Here is a 15,588-nt window from a genome sequence, read left to right as displayed (position 1 = left end):
ATTGAAAGTGCTTAATTGTAACAATTCAGGGAAAAGTTGTAAAATAAAGGTATTTCTCTGCAAAACTTTTAGTACTGTCACTTTATTGAAAGTGCTTAATTATAATAATTCAGGGAAAAGTTGTAAAATAACGATATTTCTCTGCAAAAATATTAGTGCTGTTACTTTATTAAAAGTGCTAAATCATAATAATCCAGAAAAAATCTGTAAAATAACGGTATTTCTCTGCAGAATGTTTAATGATTTTTTCTGTAAATTTATTGTTTTTCCACTTAATTTAAATCAGGGTTTTTAACTTTAAAATTAAAGTTTTTGTTTGGCAGCCGCTGCTGCCAGTTGTTTACCATTTTTTTTACATTTTTTTTACAGTGTGCAGTGAGGGATGTGGCTAGGAAGGTACTTGGTGTGACCTCAGGACAGAAATATAGACAAGGAGTCATGGTGGTGGAATGAGGAACTTCAGGAAAGTTTGAGAGGAAAGCTGTTGGCTAAAAAGAATTGGGATTTTCAGCGAGATGAAGCAAGTAGACAGAGGTACAAGGAGATGTGTCGTAAGGCAAAGAGAGCAGTGGCAGAAGCTAAAGTGAAGGCATATAGCAAGCTGTATGAGAAGTTGGACACTAAGGAAGGGGAAAAGGATCTGTACAGATTGGCCAGACAGAGAAACCGGGATGGGCAGGATGTGCAGCAGGTTTGGATGATAAAGGATAAAGATGGAAATGTGTTGTCTGGTCAGGAGAGTGTCTTGGGAAGGTGGAAGGAGTATTTTGAGGAACTGATGAATCAAGAGAAAAGAAGGTTAGAAGAATGAAAGGAAAAGAAGGTTAGAAGAGGTAGAGGTTGTGAATCAGGAAGTGCCTCAGGTGAGCAAGGAGGAAGTAAGGGCTGCAATTCAGAGAATGAAGTGTGGTAAGGCAGTCGGACCGGATGATATTCCAGTGGAGGCATGGAAATGTTTGGGAGAGACAGCAGTGGAGTTCTTGAGTGTGTTATTTAACAGAATCTTGGAAGGTCAGAAGATGCCTGAGGAGTGGAGACGAAGCATAATGGTGCCGATTTTCAAGAATAAGGGCAACGTTCCGAGCTGTAATAATTACAGGGGAATAAAGTTGATCAGTCACAGCCTGAAAATCTGAGAAAGAGTAGTGGAAGCTAGGCTTAGAGGAGAGGTAGAGATCTGTGAGCAGCAATATGGTTTCATGCCAGCTAAGTGCACCTTCAGATGCTATGTTTGCTTTGAGAGTGTTAATGGAGTAGTATAGGGAAAGACAGAAGGAGTTACATTGTGTGTTTGTTGACTTAGAGAAAGCTTATGATAGAGTACCAAGACAGGAGCTGTGGCATTGTATGAGGACGTCAGGAGTAGCAGAGAAGTTTGTAAGGATAGTGCAGGATATGTATGAGAACAGTGTGACAGCAGTGAGATGTGCGGTAGGAATGACAGACGGGTTTAAAGTGGGGGTAGGACTACATCAGCAATCAACCCTGAGTCCCTTCCTGTTCGCAATTGTCATGGACAGACTGACAGACAAGGTTAGGCAGGATTCCCCTTGGACTATGATGTTTGCTGATGTCATTGTGATCTGTAGTGAGAGTAGGGAGCAGGTGGAGGTGAGCTTGGAAAGATGGAGATATGCTTTGGAGAGCAGGGGAATGAAAGTGAACAGGAGTAAAACAGAGTACATGTGTGTGAGGGCAGATGGTGGACAGGTCCAGTTACAAGGAGTTGATTTGGTGAAGGTTGACGAGTTTACCTACTTAGGGTCGAGGGTACAGAGTAATGGAGAACGTGAAAGAGAGGTAAAGAAGAGAGTGCAGGCAGGGTGGTGTGGATGGCAGAAAGTGTCTGGGGTGATCTGTAATAGAAGGGTGTCGGCTAGAATGAAAGGAAAGATCTATAGGACAGTAGTGAGACCTGCTATGTTGTATGGACTGGAGACAGTGGCACTGGCAAAGAGAGGGAGATGGAGCTGTCTGAGATGAAGATGTTGAGATTCTCATTTGGAGTGATGAGGAAGGATATGATCAGAAATTAGTTTATTAGAGGATCAGCACATGTAGCATGATTTGGAGATAAAGTTAGAGAAGCGAGATTGAGATGGTTTGGACATATACAGAGGAGGGAGGAGAGGTATATTGGTAGGAGGGTCTTGAGGATGGAACATCCAGGCAAGAGGAGGAGAGGTTGACCTAAGAGGAGGTTTATGGATGCAGTGGTAGAGGATATGAGAGTGGCTGGTGTGTCAGTGGAGGACACTCAGGACAGGGCCAGATGGAGGAGTTTGATGCGCTGTGGTGACCCCTAAATGGGAATTGCCGAAAGAAGAAGAAGAAGAAGAATGATTTGGGTCTTTGCGTGTTCGTTTTGTCCTAGCGTGTAGCGTGATTTGTTTTATGTAATTCCTCTCTTGTACCCCTCTTCACTGTGTGTGGGGAGGGGCCCATTTGAGGTCCACGGAGGGCATCTTAGGTGCGTATATGTTATATGTTGTGTTTGTGTTTTTGTTTTGTGATTCCCCGGAGGGGCCCCCCCTAAATATGTTTTTGGGGGGGAGCTATGGGGTTCCTGAGCCACGGCATGTGGCTCAAAAGGCGCGACTCCATCAGGAGACCTGACCGGTTGGGAGGGACCCCTGAGCAAGGAGGAGCCCTTGTACCCTTTAAGTAGGCAGAGGATGCCTGGGGTGTACGGACAGGGTGTCTCCTCATGCCAAGAAGGGGTCCCCTCCCCCCTGGGCAAAGGGGGGTCAATGGTCAGTGTAGGTGCGTGTTATGTGTTGTATGTTGTCTGTGTGCGTGTGTGTGTGATGTGTTGCAGGTCGCTCCTGGTGGTGAACTGCAGCACTCCCGGACCTAGTGGGGTCTCCAGGTGGAGACCCTCCCCTTCGAGCTCGGGGTGACCAGCGTGTCCCTGATGCGCATTGCCAGGGCCCTGGTCTCTGGCGCTCTTGGGTTGGGTGGAGGAGTCCACCTTGAGATGAGGGGCCACGGGAGGGGTTCACTCCCCAGGAGTCTGGGGTGACCCCTAGCGAAAGGGGCAGGGGTCAGCTCCGAGCGAAGAGGTAGGTTCGGGAGGTGGTCGGTGGAAGCCGTGGTCGCACCCCAGTGTGGCGGCCTGCACACATCCACACCTGTGACGTGTGTTGGGCCATGTGCTCCCGGTCCGCTCACAGCGGTGGGGCTTAAGCAGCCTAAGGCCGGTTAGGGCGCGAGGGCCCTGTGACCAACTGGGGCGTGGTTTTCATCTTGTTGACGGCCCAGTCGGTCCAGGGTCCTGCCCAGGAGGCGAGCTAACCTGTGTGTTTTTATGTTTCAGCTCCAGGAATGCAGGGAACGGGTCCCTGCCTTGTCTGCGTCCTGTGACGAGGAGCTTATATGTGTTTTGTGTTTTAGCTCTAGGACAGCAGGGAACGGGTCCCTGTCTTGTACCCGCCCTCCCGCCCCTTTGTTGTGTTTTGTGCTGCCGCTGTAAGCCGCACGTCCGGAGGGGAGTGCGGCTTTGGTGGGGGGGTCTGTCACGTTGTGGGGGGGCTCCCTGCCGGTCGCCCCCGTTTACAGCGGCAGCGGTCCTGTTTTGGGTCACGTGATGTTCGTCCCTCAGGTGGGCGGGACCCGTGATCCGTCTCACCTGAGGGTCGTTTGTTCGTCTATATATGTCTTGTCTTTGTACCAGTTGACTGCTGGTTATTATTTCCTTCATTTGGAACCATGCACGGGTTTTTGGTTTGCACATTTTCTATTAAACCATCCTCTTTCCCTGAGACTTGGCGTGATTGTTTCCTTTTTAGTTGCTCACCCTGCCCGTCACAGTTTAGTGTAGAATATGGGCCCATTAAACCACTTATTCACCAATAAAGCATCAATATAAAATGTGCATCTTTGTTAAATAAGACTTTATTTCTTATAATGACTTGAATATCAAATACCATCTTAGAAGACAAGTATGCAATAAAATCAAATAAAATTCCACAGGATAGGCGATTGCTACAAAGTTGCATATTTCACAGCAATCTGCAAATTAATGCCTTATGTCAAAACAGATGTCAAAGTAGCCCTTCCCACTCAAGTTAGGACTTTTGGACTATTACAACTCTATGTCTACAATTCAGTGCTAGACTTTATTAAATTCTGTCAACTCTGCATCACCCTTACTTATCTGGAGCAAAACAACACCAAAACAAGCAAACCTTTAAACATTATTTTATAATAAGCTGTATATAGTAATTAAAAAGTCATAATAATGAGCATTATTTATCAATCAATCAGGGGTTGTTGATTGATTGATTGATTGATTATTTATATATCATATTGCTAATCTATATTTCTCCTTTGCTTAGTGTTATTATTATAGCCATGAAATTAAACTGTAATTATGTTATTTGTAAGAGGTAAATTGTTCTTTTCAAAATCAGAACATTTTAATGAATATTATAAAATGGCTATTCCATTGAACAGTTCAACACTTTGAAAGCATAATTTGAAAGAAACATTTGCAGCAGAAAAGCATGGAACATTGCTCAGTTTGCATCAGTATGCAATAAAATAAATAGCAAATTCTTTAGCGTGGAGACAGTGTCATTGATTCAAAGCACCTCTGTTACACCTCTGTTAGTGCCCCCTTGTGGAGAATTATCAACCTCCATAATATGTGTGTGGGTGAAGGGGAGGTTCAGGTTCAGGAGGTGTCCTGACATATCAGCCGTCAGAAACCTAATTTTGAATGAAAACTTTCTGAACTTCCTGTCTTGATTTTTTATTCTTATTATCTCATTACATAGTTTCAAAATACCTTGAGTGTGCTTGTCCACTCTCTAATGACTCTACACTTAGCTCTGATGTTCCAGAATGAAATAAGAGAGTTTGTTGATGTCTGTGACAGTCGGGTGACACTGTAGGGTCATTGTGACCATGCTCTCCTGTCCTGGAAATACCTGCGCCAAATGCTGTTTCAGTTTCAGAGTCTCCTCCGATGTCCTCTCCCTTTCCCTGCCAGCCTGGGCCTGACCCTTGCCTGACCCCTGTGCTCTACGCACTCCCCCTGGTGTCCGTTCGCGGAACTGCAGCACCTCGGTCTGAGCTGGAGGGTGGTAGGAGGGTGGAGACGAGGAGGCCACACCTGCAAACGAGTGGCTGCCCGCAAAAGAGCGACTTAAGAAAGAAAGACATAAAGAGCCAGACAGCTGTTGAAAAGGCTCAATAACAAGGCTATGCCATGTTTGGTTATGTTTTGTGCTGCTTCACTCCTGTCTTACATACCTTTTCTGGATTCGCAGGAAGTCGTTGATGTGAGGGCCACCTCTGCCCAGTGGGTCATCTGGCACCATGAAGAGATCCCCAGCAAAAAGATACTGTAGCAACCTGCAGAGGACATAACATATCAAGCCTATTCAGTTCATCCCAGATGAACATTACACACAGGCACTGCTACTGAAATGGCATCAGTGTTACCCTGTTAGGAAACCACCTTTCAACTTGAGTTTAATAATACTCACTTTTAAAGATACTTAGATAAAGTGTGAGAAATAAGATTGTTACATTATATTGTTTTAATGTATATTTTCCATTAAGGAGACCTTCTACTTCTACTTGAATGTTTCAAACATGTCTGAGATAGGGCCATGGATGCTGTAGTGGCCTGACTTCCACATGCAATGCGATGCCAGACGTTTATCACATAATGCTAACAGTATCATGTTGAAGTTGATTACAGCTCATTTGCTCCATTTCTACATTGGTGCAATCAGTCAAACAAATCAGTCAGTCCAAAGGTGTGGTGTGCTCTTTGCTTTTGCTTCAGGCAGAAAGTGCATCTTCATTTTTGATATATTTTATACAATCCTGATTTCTCCTGCTTTTCCACAATAAAGATCACCAGGCTACAGAAAGTGGTGAAGTAAAAAGTTGTGAAATGAAAAAAAAAGAGAGGAATTTACTTAAGTCTGTAAATGTAATAAATATGAAAAATAAATGTTAAATTATTGGGATGAGGGAGCATGAACCTTTTACCTTTTCTTGATGATTTCCCTCCACGTGACAGACTCATCCACGAGATCTCTCATGTTGTCATTTGTCACTATCACTCCGTCCGTCTGCTGAGCAAGTTGTAACATGAATCTGAAACCATTTCATATATGTACAGGTCAGCAGGCTGAGGTCAGCACAGGTAGCATAGAGAGCAAATACATGTTCACTTTGAACTATGCCTCCGAGTTCTCATTTTTAAAATATGTTCCCAAAAATACCATCTCAGACTATTACAGATATCTACTACAAATACTATAAATAATCAGTCTTGTCTTGTTTCTTCCAGGCAAGTAATAACTGTTACAAAAATAATACTATATCTTGGTACCACTTTACATTAAGTGCTGACTAACTAAAGTGAAGTAATGCATTAATTAACATGAAGTAACACATTAACAATAATTAACTAATGTTAAGTAAACATATAACTGTTTTGGCTCTTTGTTGCTCGCACCTTTTTAGAGCTTTAGTGTTTTAGTTTGGAGCAAAAGGGACTAAAGAGCTAAAAAAAGTATGGACACACTTCAGTTCCTATGCTGATAGATTCTGGATATTTCCAAGTTACCCATTACTTATGTATGTAAATCAGTACAATGTAATATATTCCTTTAAGGTCACACCAAAAGTGGTGCAAGGAATAAAGAGTCAAAACAGGAGCTGCAACTATTACGTGTTTACTTAACATTAGTTATTGTTAATGTGTTACTTCACGTGTTGTTCATGTTAACTAATGCATTTCTTCACGTTAGTTAGTCACCACTTAATGTAAAGTGTTACCTATATCTTGTATGTCTTCTTAAATTTTTTTTGAGACTCTGTTACACAGGAGTCTGAATGCATTTGTAAACAATGGATGCCCAAACAAACCATCACTCTTGCCCCTCCCTAGTTTCATTTTCCATGTATTTCCTTGTTTTGGTTTTATTTAGTTCCCCACAGTTAACATCATAATCAGAGATGATGAAGCAATTGATGATCTACAGGTGTACCTGTCATCATAGCTGTTTATCCTCTGTTTCAAAACCTCTCTTGATGGTGTAAAGGAGAGAAGACCAAGATCTTGTAGTTCGGTCATGAAGTGCTGCTCTTTAATTAAAACATTTAATTATTATGCACATCAGTTTAATAAAACTTGAATTAATTATTGTGAGGTTAAACATGCTGGAAATCCGTTTTATCTGTTACCTGTTATCTTTGGGTCTTTCTTCTGTCTCCACTGAGGAACAAACACTGTGATTTTGCGATGCCCTCGGCTCCAGAAGTACTGCACGGCCAGGGCGATCCCCCGACATGAGAAGAAAATTCCCAGGCCATGGCTTTGGAGAATAATGAGAAAGAATCTGTAATCATAATCGTGTGTAACCACACATGATCCAGTGCACCATAAGCAATGCAATGATGGCTTGATTTTGTGGTGTAGATCATCCTGCTCATGAGGCAATTTCTATCATTTCCAAAAACACACCCTGGAGAGTAAACTTTGACTTGGGTTCTGAATCTAAAGCTATCAGAATCCAAGCATCCAAGACGGCTGTGTCAGTAAATTCTCAAGTCTAAAAGTGCAACCGTCATCATGACGATTGGCCACTCCCTAGCATCCCTTTTACCTTAGCTACCCATTCTCATGTTTGTAAATTTGGTTTACTTCCTGGTTTCAGTCCTGACTGTTTGTTTTTGTTATCAGAGTTTCACCCCGTTACCGAGGTCACCAATTCCTTGTTATCACGTGTATATATTTCCCTCTGTTCACTGCTGGTTACTGTTCATTCTAGCCTCATCACGTTTGTGCATTTGTAAGTGTTTTTGTACATAGGCCATGTTTTTGTAATATGTCTTTTGGATTTGTCCGCATTGGCATTACGACCTTGAGCGGTGTATATGACCCTGGTTATGGATTTGCTCCGAAGAAATCTCACTTTACTCAGCATCCGCGTCTGTCACATGACTGCTCCTCATTACACTCATAATCCTTTCACCAATTCCAGTGTTGCTGTTTATCTCCGCCCCTTTACCACCAGGACAAGCTGGCCTGCTGGACAGATCTGCCACTCACAGAGCTTCTCACACACACTCCACTGATCACCAGTAAGATCACGCGTCTCCGTGGAGCCAGCTTCATCACTGCTCACATTTCACTCAAAACAGTATTCAGGAGTTTCTTGACAAAACTGACAAATTTACCTGTGGTCAATAAACTTTCCTCTCTTCTGCTTTTAAGGTTGAGCCTCACACCCATTTTTGCCCTTCAGCTGACCTGACACCAGATGTCATACGAGTCACGTCATATCACCAGGGCTCAGTCGCAAACATAGGAACTAATGCAAAAATGTATAGTAATGGAACCAGCTAGCGAGTGGAACAACACATATAACCTTATTAGAGACGGTAAGCTCCAAACAGAACACACAAATATTTCCATGGCTGTATCAAAGGTGGAATGTATAGGGTAGACTACAGTAACACTATTCTGGCTCCCACCTATGCATCTTGGTGGAGGTTGTACTGGATACCATCTGGGTGGACGTACTGGCTTAAAATGCATAATTTGTTCTTTTGCATTTGCTCCTGAAATTAAGTTTCAGTATTCAACCATTTCACTTAGCGCCAGTATGAGGAATCAAAGTACTGCTGTGCACAACTGTATCATAATGTTTCATCATTCTGTGCGTTCAGTACTCACAGAACTAAGTATTTAGAAGTGAGCCATGGTATTGAACATTTTACATTAGAACATTACTGTTAAGAACAATATGTAATGATGCCACGAATTATGGTGTAATTATACCACTAACTGTAATGATCTCAGAAATAATCAATAATCAATGTGCAATAACAGACTAATATTCCTGGTTCACATCATGGAAAGCAAAATATCAAAGCATATAAGGTAAGTACATTTTGAATATACAGATCATAAATGCATCTTTACAGATTGTAACTTAGCATCTTCTGGCTTTCACGACAGGCGGTCGCACTCTTGCTCCTGCACACCCTAGTTTTAGCTTACCTTCTCTGTCTCATCTCAGTACCCTGATGCTGCTCTTTGAATTTTAAACAAGAAGTATGGAATTGATTGAGTGGTCTTTCAATGCAATTGATACTACTTTTCCCCACAAAGAGTCAAGGGTCGGGAGAACCCACATGTCCAAACGGAACGTTCTCAACTGTATATATGCTTGACTCGTGGGTGACGTGGTGTGGTTTGTGTCTCACGCCTCTCTCCCTGGAAGACATTGAGGACGTATATCTATTTGGAACTTTGATCACTGGATTTCTGCTGATTGGATTAGGCGTTGCCCTGGTGTATCGGGAAATTACTAGTGGGTTCAGTTATCGAATTCCTGCAGAAATTGCCCAACATGATTGATGTGATGGGTAGAGCCATCGTAATGCAAACTTTGACTATTAGTAAAAACATGGAGTCGATCACGGAGAGGCTCACAGCTCTATAGGAGAAGTTGAATCACTTGGGAGACCGCTTCAGAGGAGTTTTTGTGCTCAAACTGGATGGGCTTCTTGCTAAATCTACATTCTTGTTTATGTACATTCGGCACCAAAATAAAACTCCCTGAAGGTCATCGTCTTGGTTACCTGCTCCTTCCCCCATATAGAAACTGTCAGAGGTTGGCTCTCGCTTTCCATCGCGAACTTTGAGACAAAAACTGCCAGACCAACCTCCGGTTCCCCCCCCTTGTCTGGATGAACACGCCTCTCACTGCTTGATTGTCTGTGTTACCACCAATGCTTATATGTGCAATGGGGATTTTTTTGCGTGCTCACACACTGTCGTCCTGTCGAGAGAAAAATCATATTTTTTGTCTTCTTCCTAATGTTATCTCTCTATTACCCCCCCTCCCCTTCCATCTGTGAACAGTAGCACGTTTCAACACAGCGGGATCGTGATGGGATCCGCCCTGGGATCGTGATGCTTTACACAGAGGCCCTAGAGCAGGGGTGCCCACAAGTTTTCAGCTTGCGAGCTACTTATAAGATGACCAAGTCAGAAAGATCTACCGGGGGGTTGGGGGTTGTGAGGTGGCGACCGTAATTTTTTGGGGGGGGGGGGGGGGGGGGGGGGATGGCGAACGTAATTTGTAGAGCGGATTGCAGATTGGCTACCATGAATGTCAATCAAAATACAACCGTTGTCACGGTGAGGCGGCCCCCTACCGGCCGCCTCCGTCCACAGCGGCTGTGTTGTTGTTGTTTTGTGACGTCGTGTACGCCCCTCAGGTGGGCGGAGCCCGTGATCCGTTCCCACCTGATGGTCGTTTGTCTGTCTATATATGTCTTGTCTTTGTACCAGTTGACCGCTGGTCATTATATCCTTAATTCGGATCTATTGCACGGGTTTTAGGTTTGCACACTTTATATTAAACCACCCTTTTTCCCTGAGACTTGGCGTGATCGCTTCCTTTTTGTTGCTCACACCTGCCCGTCACAGAATGACCAGCCACCCTTCGGAAGCCGCCGAGTCTCTTTTTCTTTCTCCTTCGTTCGTGGTCATGTCTCGTGGTAAGTGTTTGTCTGCGTGGTGTTTTGTTTGAAGAGCTCCGCCGTGCTTTTGTGTTTTGTGTGTGTGTGTGTGTGTAGCACGGCGAGGACCAGGGCAGTCTGCCCTGAGACAGCTCTTCGTGTCCGTTGTATGTTGCGGGAGTTTCGCCGTGCGCTTGTGTGTATGTGGCACGGCAAACACCAGGGTGTCTGCCTGGTGGACTCTCGTGTGTGTTTTGTATGTGTGTACGGGTGACGGACGTGTGGACCAGTGTGCGTGCTCGTTCTGTTCTATGTTGAATGTTTTATGTGTGACGCGGTTGCCGCTCGTCACTGTCGCCTCGCTCCCCGTGTGTCGTGTGTTTAATGTGGGGAGCGACTGCGTCTCTGAGCGGCGCGCGTCACTGTGTGTGTGTGTAAGCAGAGCGCGCATGTAATGGGTTCCGTCTGTCTGTTTGTACACCGTTTTTTGTTTGTCTAGTATTTGCGTGTGTGTTTTGTCCTAGCGTGATGTCAACTGTTAAATGTAATTCCACACATGCTCCTCCCCTTAAATGTGTGTTTGGGGGGGGACCGGCTGTGGTCCCGTGCCATGGGGTGTGGCACGGAGGGCGTCTCTCCCGAGGGAGGCCCTGAATAGGGTAGGGCGCGTTTGTGTTCTATGTTGGTGTTGGGGTGTGTGTGTGTGAGTGCTGTTTCTGTGCAGGTACTTCCCCTTGGCGGTGTCGTGGTGTTCCTGGACCTTGTGGGGGTCTCCACCTGGCAGGAGCCCCCTTGTGTTGTGGGGTGACCGGAGCCCGGTCGTGAAGAGCCCATCCCTAGAGGGCTGGGGCCCCCGGATGTTTGGGGACCATGGGGCTCCGGTCTGAAAAGCTCCTGCTGGGGATGGAGATCCTCCCTCCTGCCCGGGGTGACCAGGAGGCCCTTGGGGCTGCTCCCTAGCCCGCGTCGGGGGCGCTCTGGGCCTCGGTCTCTGGCGCTCCTGGGTTGGGTGGAGGAGTCCACCTTGTGATGAGGGACCCCGGGAGGGGTTGGCTCCCCCAGGAGGCTGGGGTGACCCCTAGCAGAAGGCAGGGGTCAGCTCTGGGAGGAGGTAGGTCCAGGAGGTGAAGTAGCCACGCCTCGGGGAGGTAACCTGCACACACGCACACACTAAGGACGACAAAGGAGTCGTAGCTCCTCGTCCGCACACCCTTGGGGCTCTCTGGCTAAACACCGGTTAGGGCGTGAGGGCCCTGTGACCGACTGGGGCGTGGTTATGTGTTGTTAACGGCCCGGTCGGTCCAGGGTCCCGCCCGGGGAGGTGAGCTGAGTAATGTTTTATGTGTTTTGTGTTTCAGCTCGTGGACTGCAGGAGGTGTGTCCCTGCCTGTCCTTGCCTTCCTGCCCCTTCGTGTTGTTGTGCAGCCGCTGTGTGCCACACACCCAGTGGAGGGGAGTGCGGCTTGGTGGGGGGGTCTGTCACGGTGAGGCGGCCCCCTACCGGCCGCCTCCGTCCACAGCGGCTGTGTTGTTGTTGTTTTGTGACGTCGTGTACGCCCCTCAGGTGGGCGGAGCCCGTGATCCGTTCCCACCTGATGGTCGTTTGTCTGTCTATATATGTCTTGTCTTTGTACCAGTTGACCGCTGGTCATTATATCCTTAATTCGGATCTATTGCACGGGTTTTAGGTTTGCACACTTTATATTAAACCACCCTTTTTCCCTGAGACTTGGCGTGATCGCTTCCTTTTTGTTGCTCACACCTGCCCGTCACAACCGTCAGTGCAGATGGGCGATTCATCTACTAATTTTTAATGTCACGCGATCTACGCACGTTCCTTCGCGATCGACCGACATTTCCTTCGCGATCGACCGATCGACGTAATGAGCACCCCTGCCCTAGAGGAACCTATATCACTGTACCTTATTGTGCAATGACAATAAAGTGTTATTATTCTATTATTGTTGTCCTGTCAAGACCTATTCTTATTCTTGTCCTATTCTTAGTAATTACTTTGTAGGTGTTACCTTTTTTTTTTACCTTAAGTGAAAATATATAAACATTTACACATTATACGTTTCACTTCTTCCTACACATTTTTTCTTACCTCTTGGCAACATTGCTCCCATCAATGATGATTTGGCGCAGCTCTGGATCACCGGGGTCATCATTCAGCTGAAGGACAAAAGGTGTATCTAGGCCCTCCTGGAAGCGTTGTGCTCCTGTGACAACTGCCCCTGCTTTGGCAGGTGGGGATGCCTGTATTTGCATAGACTTTGTAACAGGGGGCACTGCTGGGTTGACTTGCCTCTCTGAGGTGTTGTGATCCAGCAGTGATGCATAGGTAGGCTCAGGTGGTCCTCGAACAGAAGGAGGAATAGTATAGGACTGGGGCTCATTGTGAGAAAATGAAGAAATATCATGCTTGTTGCTTGGCCAGGCCACCCTGTCTTGTTCAATGAAGAGTCTCTGCATTCTTGGTTCAAAGTCTGTTCTTCCTCTTCTTTCTGCTACAACTCTCTCTTTTGATTTAGACTGTCTCAGGCTCATCCCCCCATTCTCATCTCTTTCCACATTCGTGGCCTCATTCTTTATATCAACTATCTCATTTCTCTTCTCTTCCATTGGATTCCCTTCCTTTCCCCTTTGAGGAATCAGCGCCTTTCTCTGTTGCTCTTCTGGTTCTTCTGCTCTCTTCCCCTCACTGAGTCTCTCAGGCTCTCTCATGCCCTCTTTCTGAAGCTCCAGGATCAGTTGATGGTGTTTTATTCTGGGAAGGCTGCTGTACACTTTATTCACTTTTTCCTCTGCATACCCACAAGTAGCTGCTGCCTTTTTCACTACCCCTAGGACAAAGTCGTCCTCTTTTACCCCTGTGGTCCCATCTTCAGTTGCAGGATTTTGCTCTTGCTGGACCAAGTCAAGGATCTGGGAGGGCTCTTGGGGCCCAGAACGGGCCAGAACCCTGCCTACTACCTTTTCATTGTACCCCATAGCAGTGAAGAATTTAAGGAGGTGTTCTTCCTGCTGTAATGATTCTCCTTCCTTGTTTGGGTCCAGGATAGCGCTTCCAATCCTTTTCTGTGAACTACTGTCTTGTTTTTTTTCCCATGCAGCCTGTGTGAGAGGCCTATGTTCCAAATCAGAGAAGGATTCAACACATAAGTGTCTAGGAAACTCTGCTGTTTTGCTTCCTCCTCTAGTCTGCGTTCCTGTATCATCCATTCCAGGATGGGATTCTGTTGGAAGGTCTGGAGATGTACCAATTGGTGTGGAACCTTTATGTGTTTTGTTTTCCATAGCTTCTCTGAGTATCAGTCTATCTATATTATCTGAAAGTTCCAATACAGTTTCCCTTTCTGTTGAAACTGTTACTTTGTCACAGGGGTCTGACTCTTTAACCAAGTCTAGAAGAAGCTCCTTAACTAGGACTGGCAGTACCAGCAGATCTAGAGTATGACCGTCCTCAAGTCTCTCCACCAGGCATTTGAAGGCTCGACGTGATTCCAGGGACTCACTGGAGGCCTGGCAGTTTTGTGTCTGGCTATCCCTGTATTTATCTACCAACTCCATGATGAGGGAGTATGCCTTTACAACAGGCTCAGCCAGCCCAGAAATGAGGAGACAACCCATAGAACCCACCTAGGGGGAAAAACAAAATTATAAAAATGTGCTGGAGTTTTTTTTTTTCTGATATAAATAAACAGACCACAAATGTGACCCATAGCACCAACCTCACCCAGTTATCAACATCATACATAGCTTTTTTCTACTCACCATTATATGTGCTGAGGTGCTTTTGATCAGAGAGTCAATGAACAGCCCTTTCGCACCACAAAACACACAGTGAAGCGCTTCAGGATACTGGACTTCCTTCTGAGCCTCCTGATTCACTACACCTTTAACAAAAAGCTGAACACCAAGAAGAGACCCCGAAGAGAGACATTCAGTCAGTCTTATCAACACTACTTCATAGGACAGAATAAATAAAAACTATGGAACAGATATTGTCACTAAAAGATAAATCACCAAAAACTGATAAGGACCACACCAGAACCACCACGGTCTTTGTAAAAGAACGAAGCTACCTTTGCTGCCTCCACTTCTCTTTTCCTCCCTTTCAGTTGCAACCAGATCTGTCCATCCTGAGATGTGTATGAAACGTCTTCACAAATTCTCAAGATAACGCCAAACAACCGCACAACCACAGACTGCTGGGCGAGCAGAGATCCCCGCAGCACAGCCGGACATGTGAACTCATCCTCCACATGCTGCTCCGGTCTCGTGTTATCCCTCCATCCTACGTCGGCGTAGAGAGCCATGACTGAATATCATTGACGATGGTCAACTGTTACTGTGAGAAAACATAAGAAGAGGAAAACACATGTATCAGTCTAACGTAAGCTTGCTTTACAATATCCTCAAAAATATATTGAGAATGGATCCAAAATGACGACGTAAAACTGAAACGGATAAGTTGTTTAGTTAGCAAGAGATAAACACATAAATTCGCCATTGTTTGAGACTAGCAGAGCAATAAAAACTGCTCTCGATTTTTTTTGTTCGAAATTATGAAGCTTTAGAAATATTAATTTGATTACCTCAGCATTTTAAACCACACTTTTTACCTTACAAGTGAAGTTTCGATTGCATATCCCGTTCCTGTCTTCCGCAGTTATAGGGATATTTTGGTCTAAAGTTCAGCGCTCTCTAATTCGCAGTTCGACTGTACTTGTAAAATGTATATGTTATAGATTCGTACTAATGTGATTCTAAATAGTTTGCGCAGCTTCTTGGTTGTCTTAGTTATAAAAACACATCGTCCTCACGATGGTCATGTATTATTATTGTTGATAAAATGAAACTTAGGGAAACTCGCAGTGGGCGTGTTCTCTACCGTAATAAACGCATATAATGCAACACCCAAAGTGTGAAGAAAAGCCGCCTTCGAAGTTCTTCGTAGATTTTGAATTAATCTACTCTAAGGCTCTAAAACTTGACCAAGAAATAGTAAATATTATTCATGACAAATAAATAAACTAATCCAGAATAATTATAACACCCTGCGTTGTATGAAAGAAATCGTTT

General features: G+C 45.0%; 1 protein-coding gene across 4 annotated transcripts; it reads right to left on the bottom strand.

The window, feature by feature from the left end:
* Positions 1-3,882: 3,882 nt before the first annotated feature.
* Positions 3,883-15,515, bottom strand: khnyn (KH and NYN domain containing). Of its 4 annotated transcripts, none has more exons than XM_076990753.1 (9): positions 15,102-15,515; positions 14,589-14,854; positions 14,278-14,412; positions 12,608-14,142; positions 7,210-7,364; positions 7,014-7,110; positions 6,007-6,114; positions 5,257-5,358; positions 3,883-5,130 (listed from the first exon to the last, which is right to left on the bottom strand). In XM_076990753.1, the coding sequence occupies exons 2-9, from the start codon at positions 14,820-14,822 to the stop codon at positions 4,827-4,829; spliced, it is 2,670 nt and encodes an 889-aa protein (XP_076846868.1). In that variant the 5' UTR covers positions 14,823-14,854; positions 15,102-15,515; the 3' UTR covers positions 3,883-4,826. The 4 variants fall into 4 exon arrangements, with proteins under 4 accessions (XP_076846868.1, XP_076846867.1, XP_076846866.1 ...); XM_076990752.1 differs by having other exon boundaries at positions 3,883-5,148; positions 15,129-15,515; XM_076990751.1 differs by having other exon boundaries at positions 3,883-5,148; positions 15,102-15,513.
* Between the last annotated feature and the right edge of the window lie 73 nt (positions 15,516-15,588).

Source organism: Brachyhypopomus gauderio, unplaced genomic scaffold, assembly GCF_052324685.1.
Source record: "Brachyhypopomus gauderio isolate BG-103 unplaced genomic scaffold, BGAUD_0.2 sc77, whole genome shotgun sequence".
Lineage (NCBI taxonomy): Eukaryota > Metazoa > Chordata > Actinopteri > Gymnotiformes > Hypopomidae > Brachyhypopomus > Brachyhypopomus gauderio.
The sequence above is the reverse complement of the archived record's forward strand: the minus strand, read 5'-3'. Positions and strand labels throughout refer to the sequence as shown.

What these genes read in the sequence shown, in the direction of transcription:
- khnyn (XM_076990752.1), bottom strand. Translation starts at nt 14,822, where the DNA reads ATGGCTCTCTACGCCGACGTAGGATGGAGGGATAACACGAGACCGGAG. An exon ending in GGGAGCAATGTTGCCAAGAG is followed by an intron (nt 7,365 to 12,607) that starts GTAAGAAAAAAT and finishes TTATGATTACAG; the next exon opens with ATTCTTTCTCATTATTCTCC. An exon ending in TTCCTGCGAATCCAGAAAAG is followed by an intron (nt 5,149 to 5,256) that starts GTATGTAAGACA and finishes TTCTTTCTTAAG; the next exon opens with TCGCTCTTTTGCGGGCAGCC.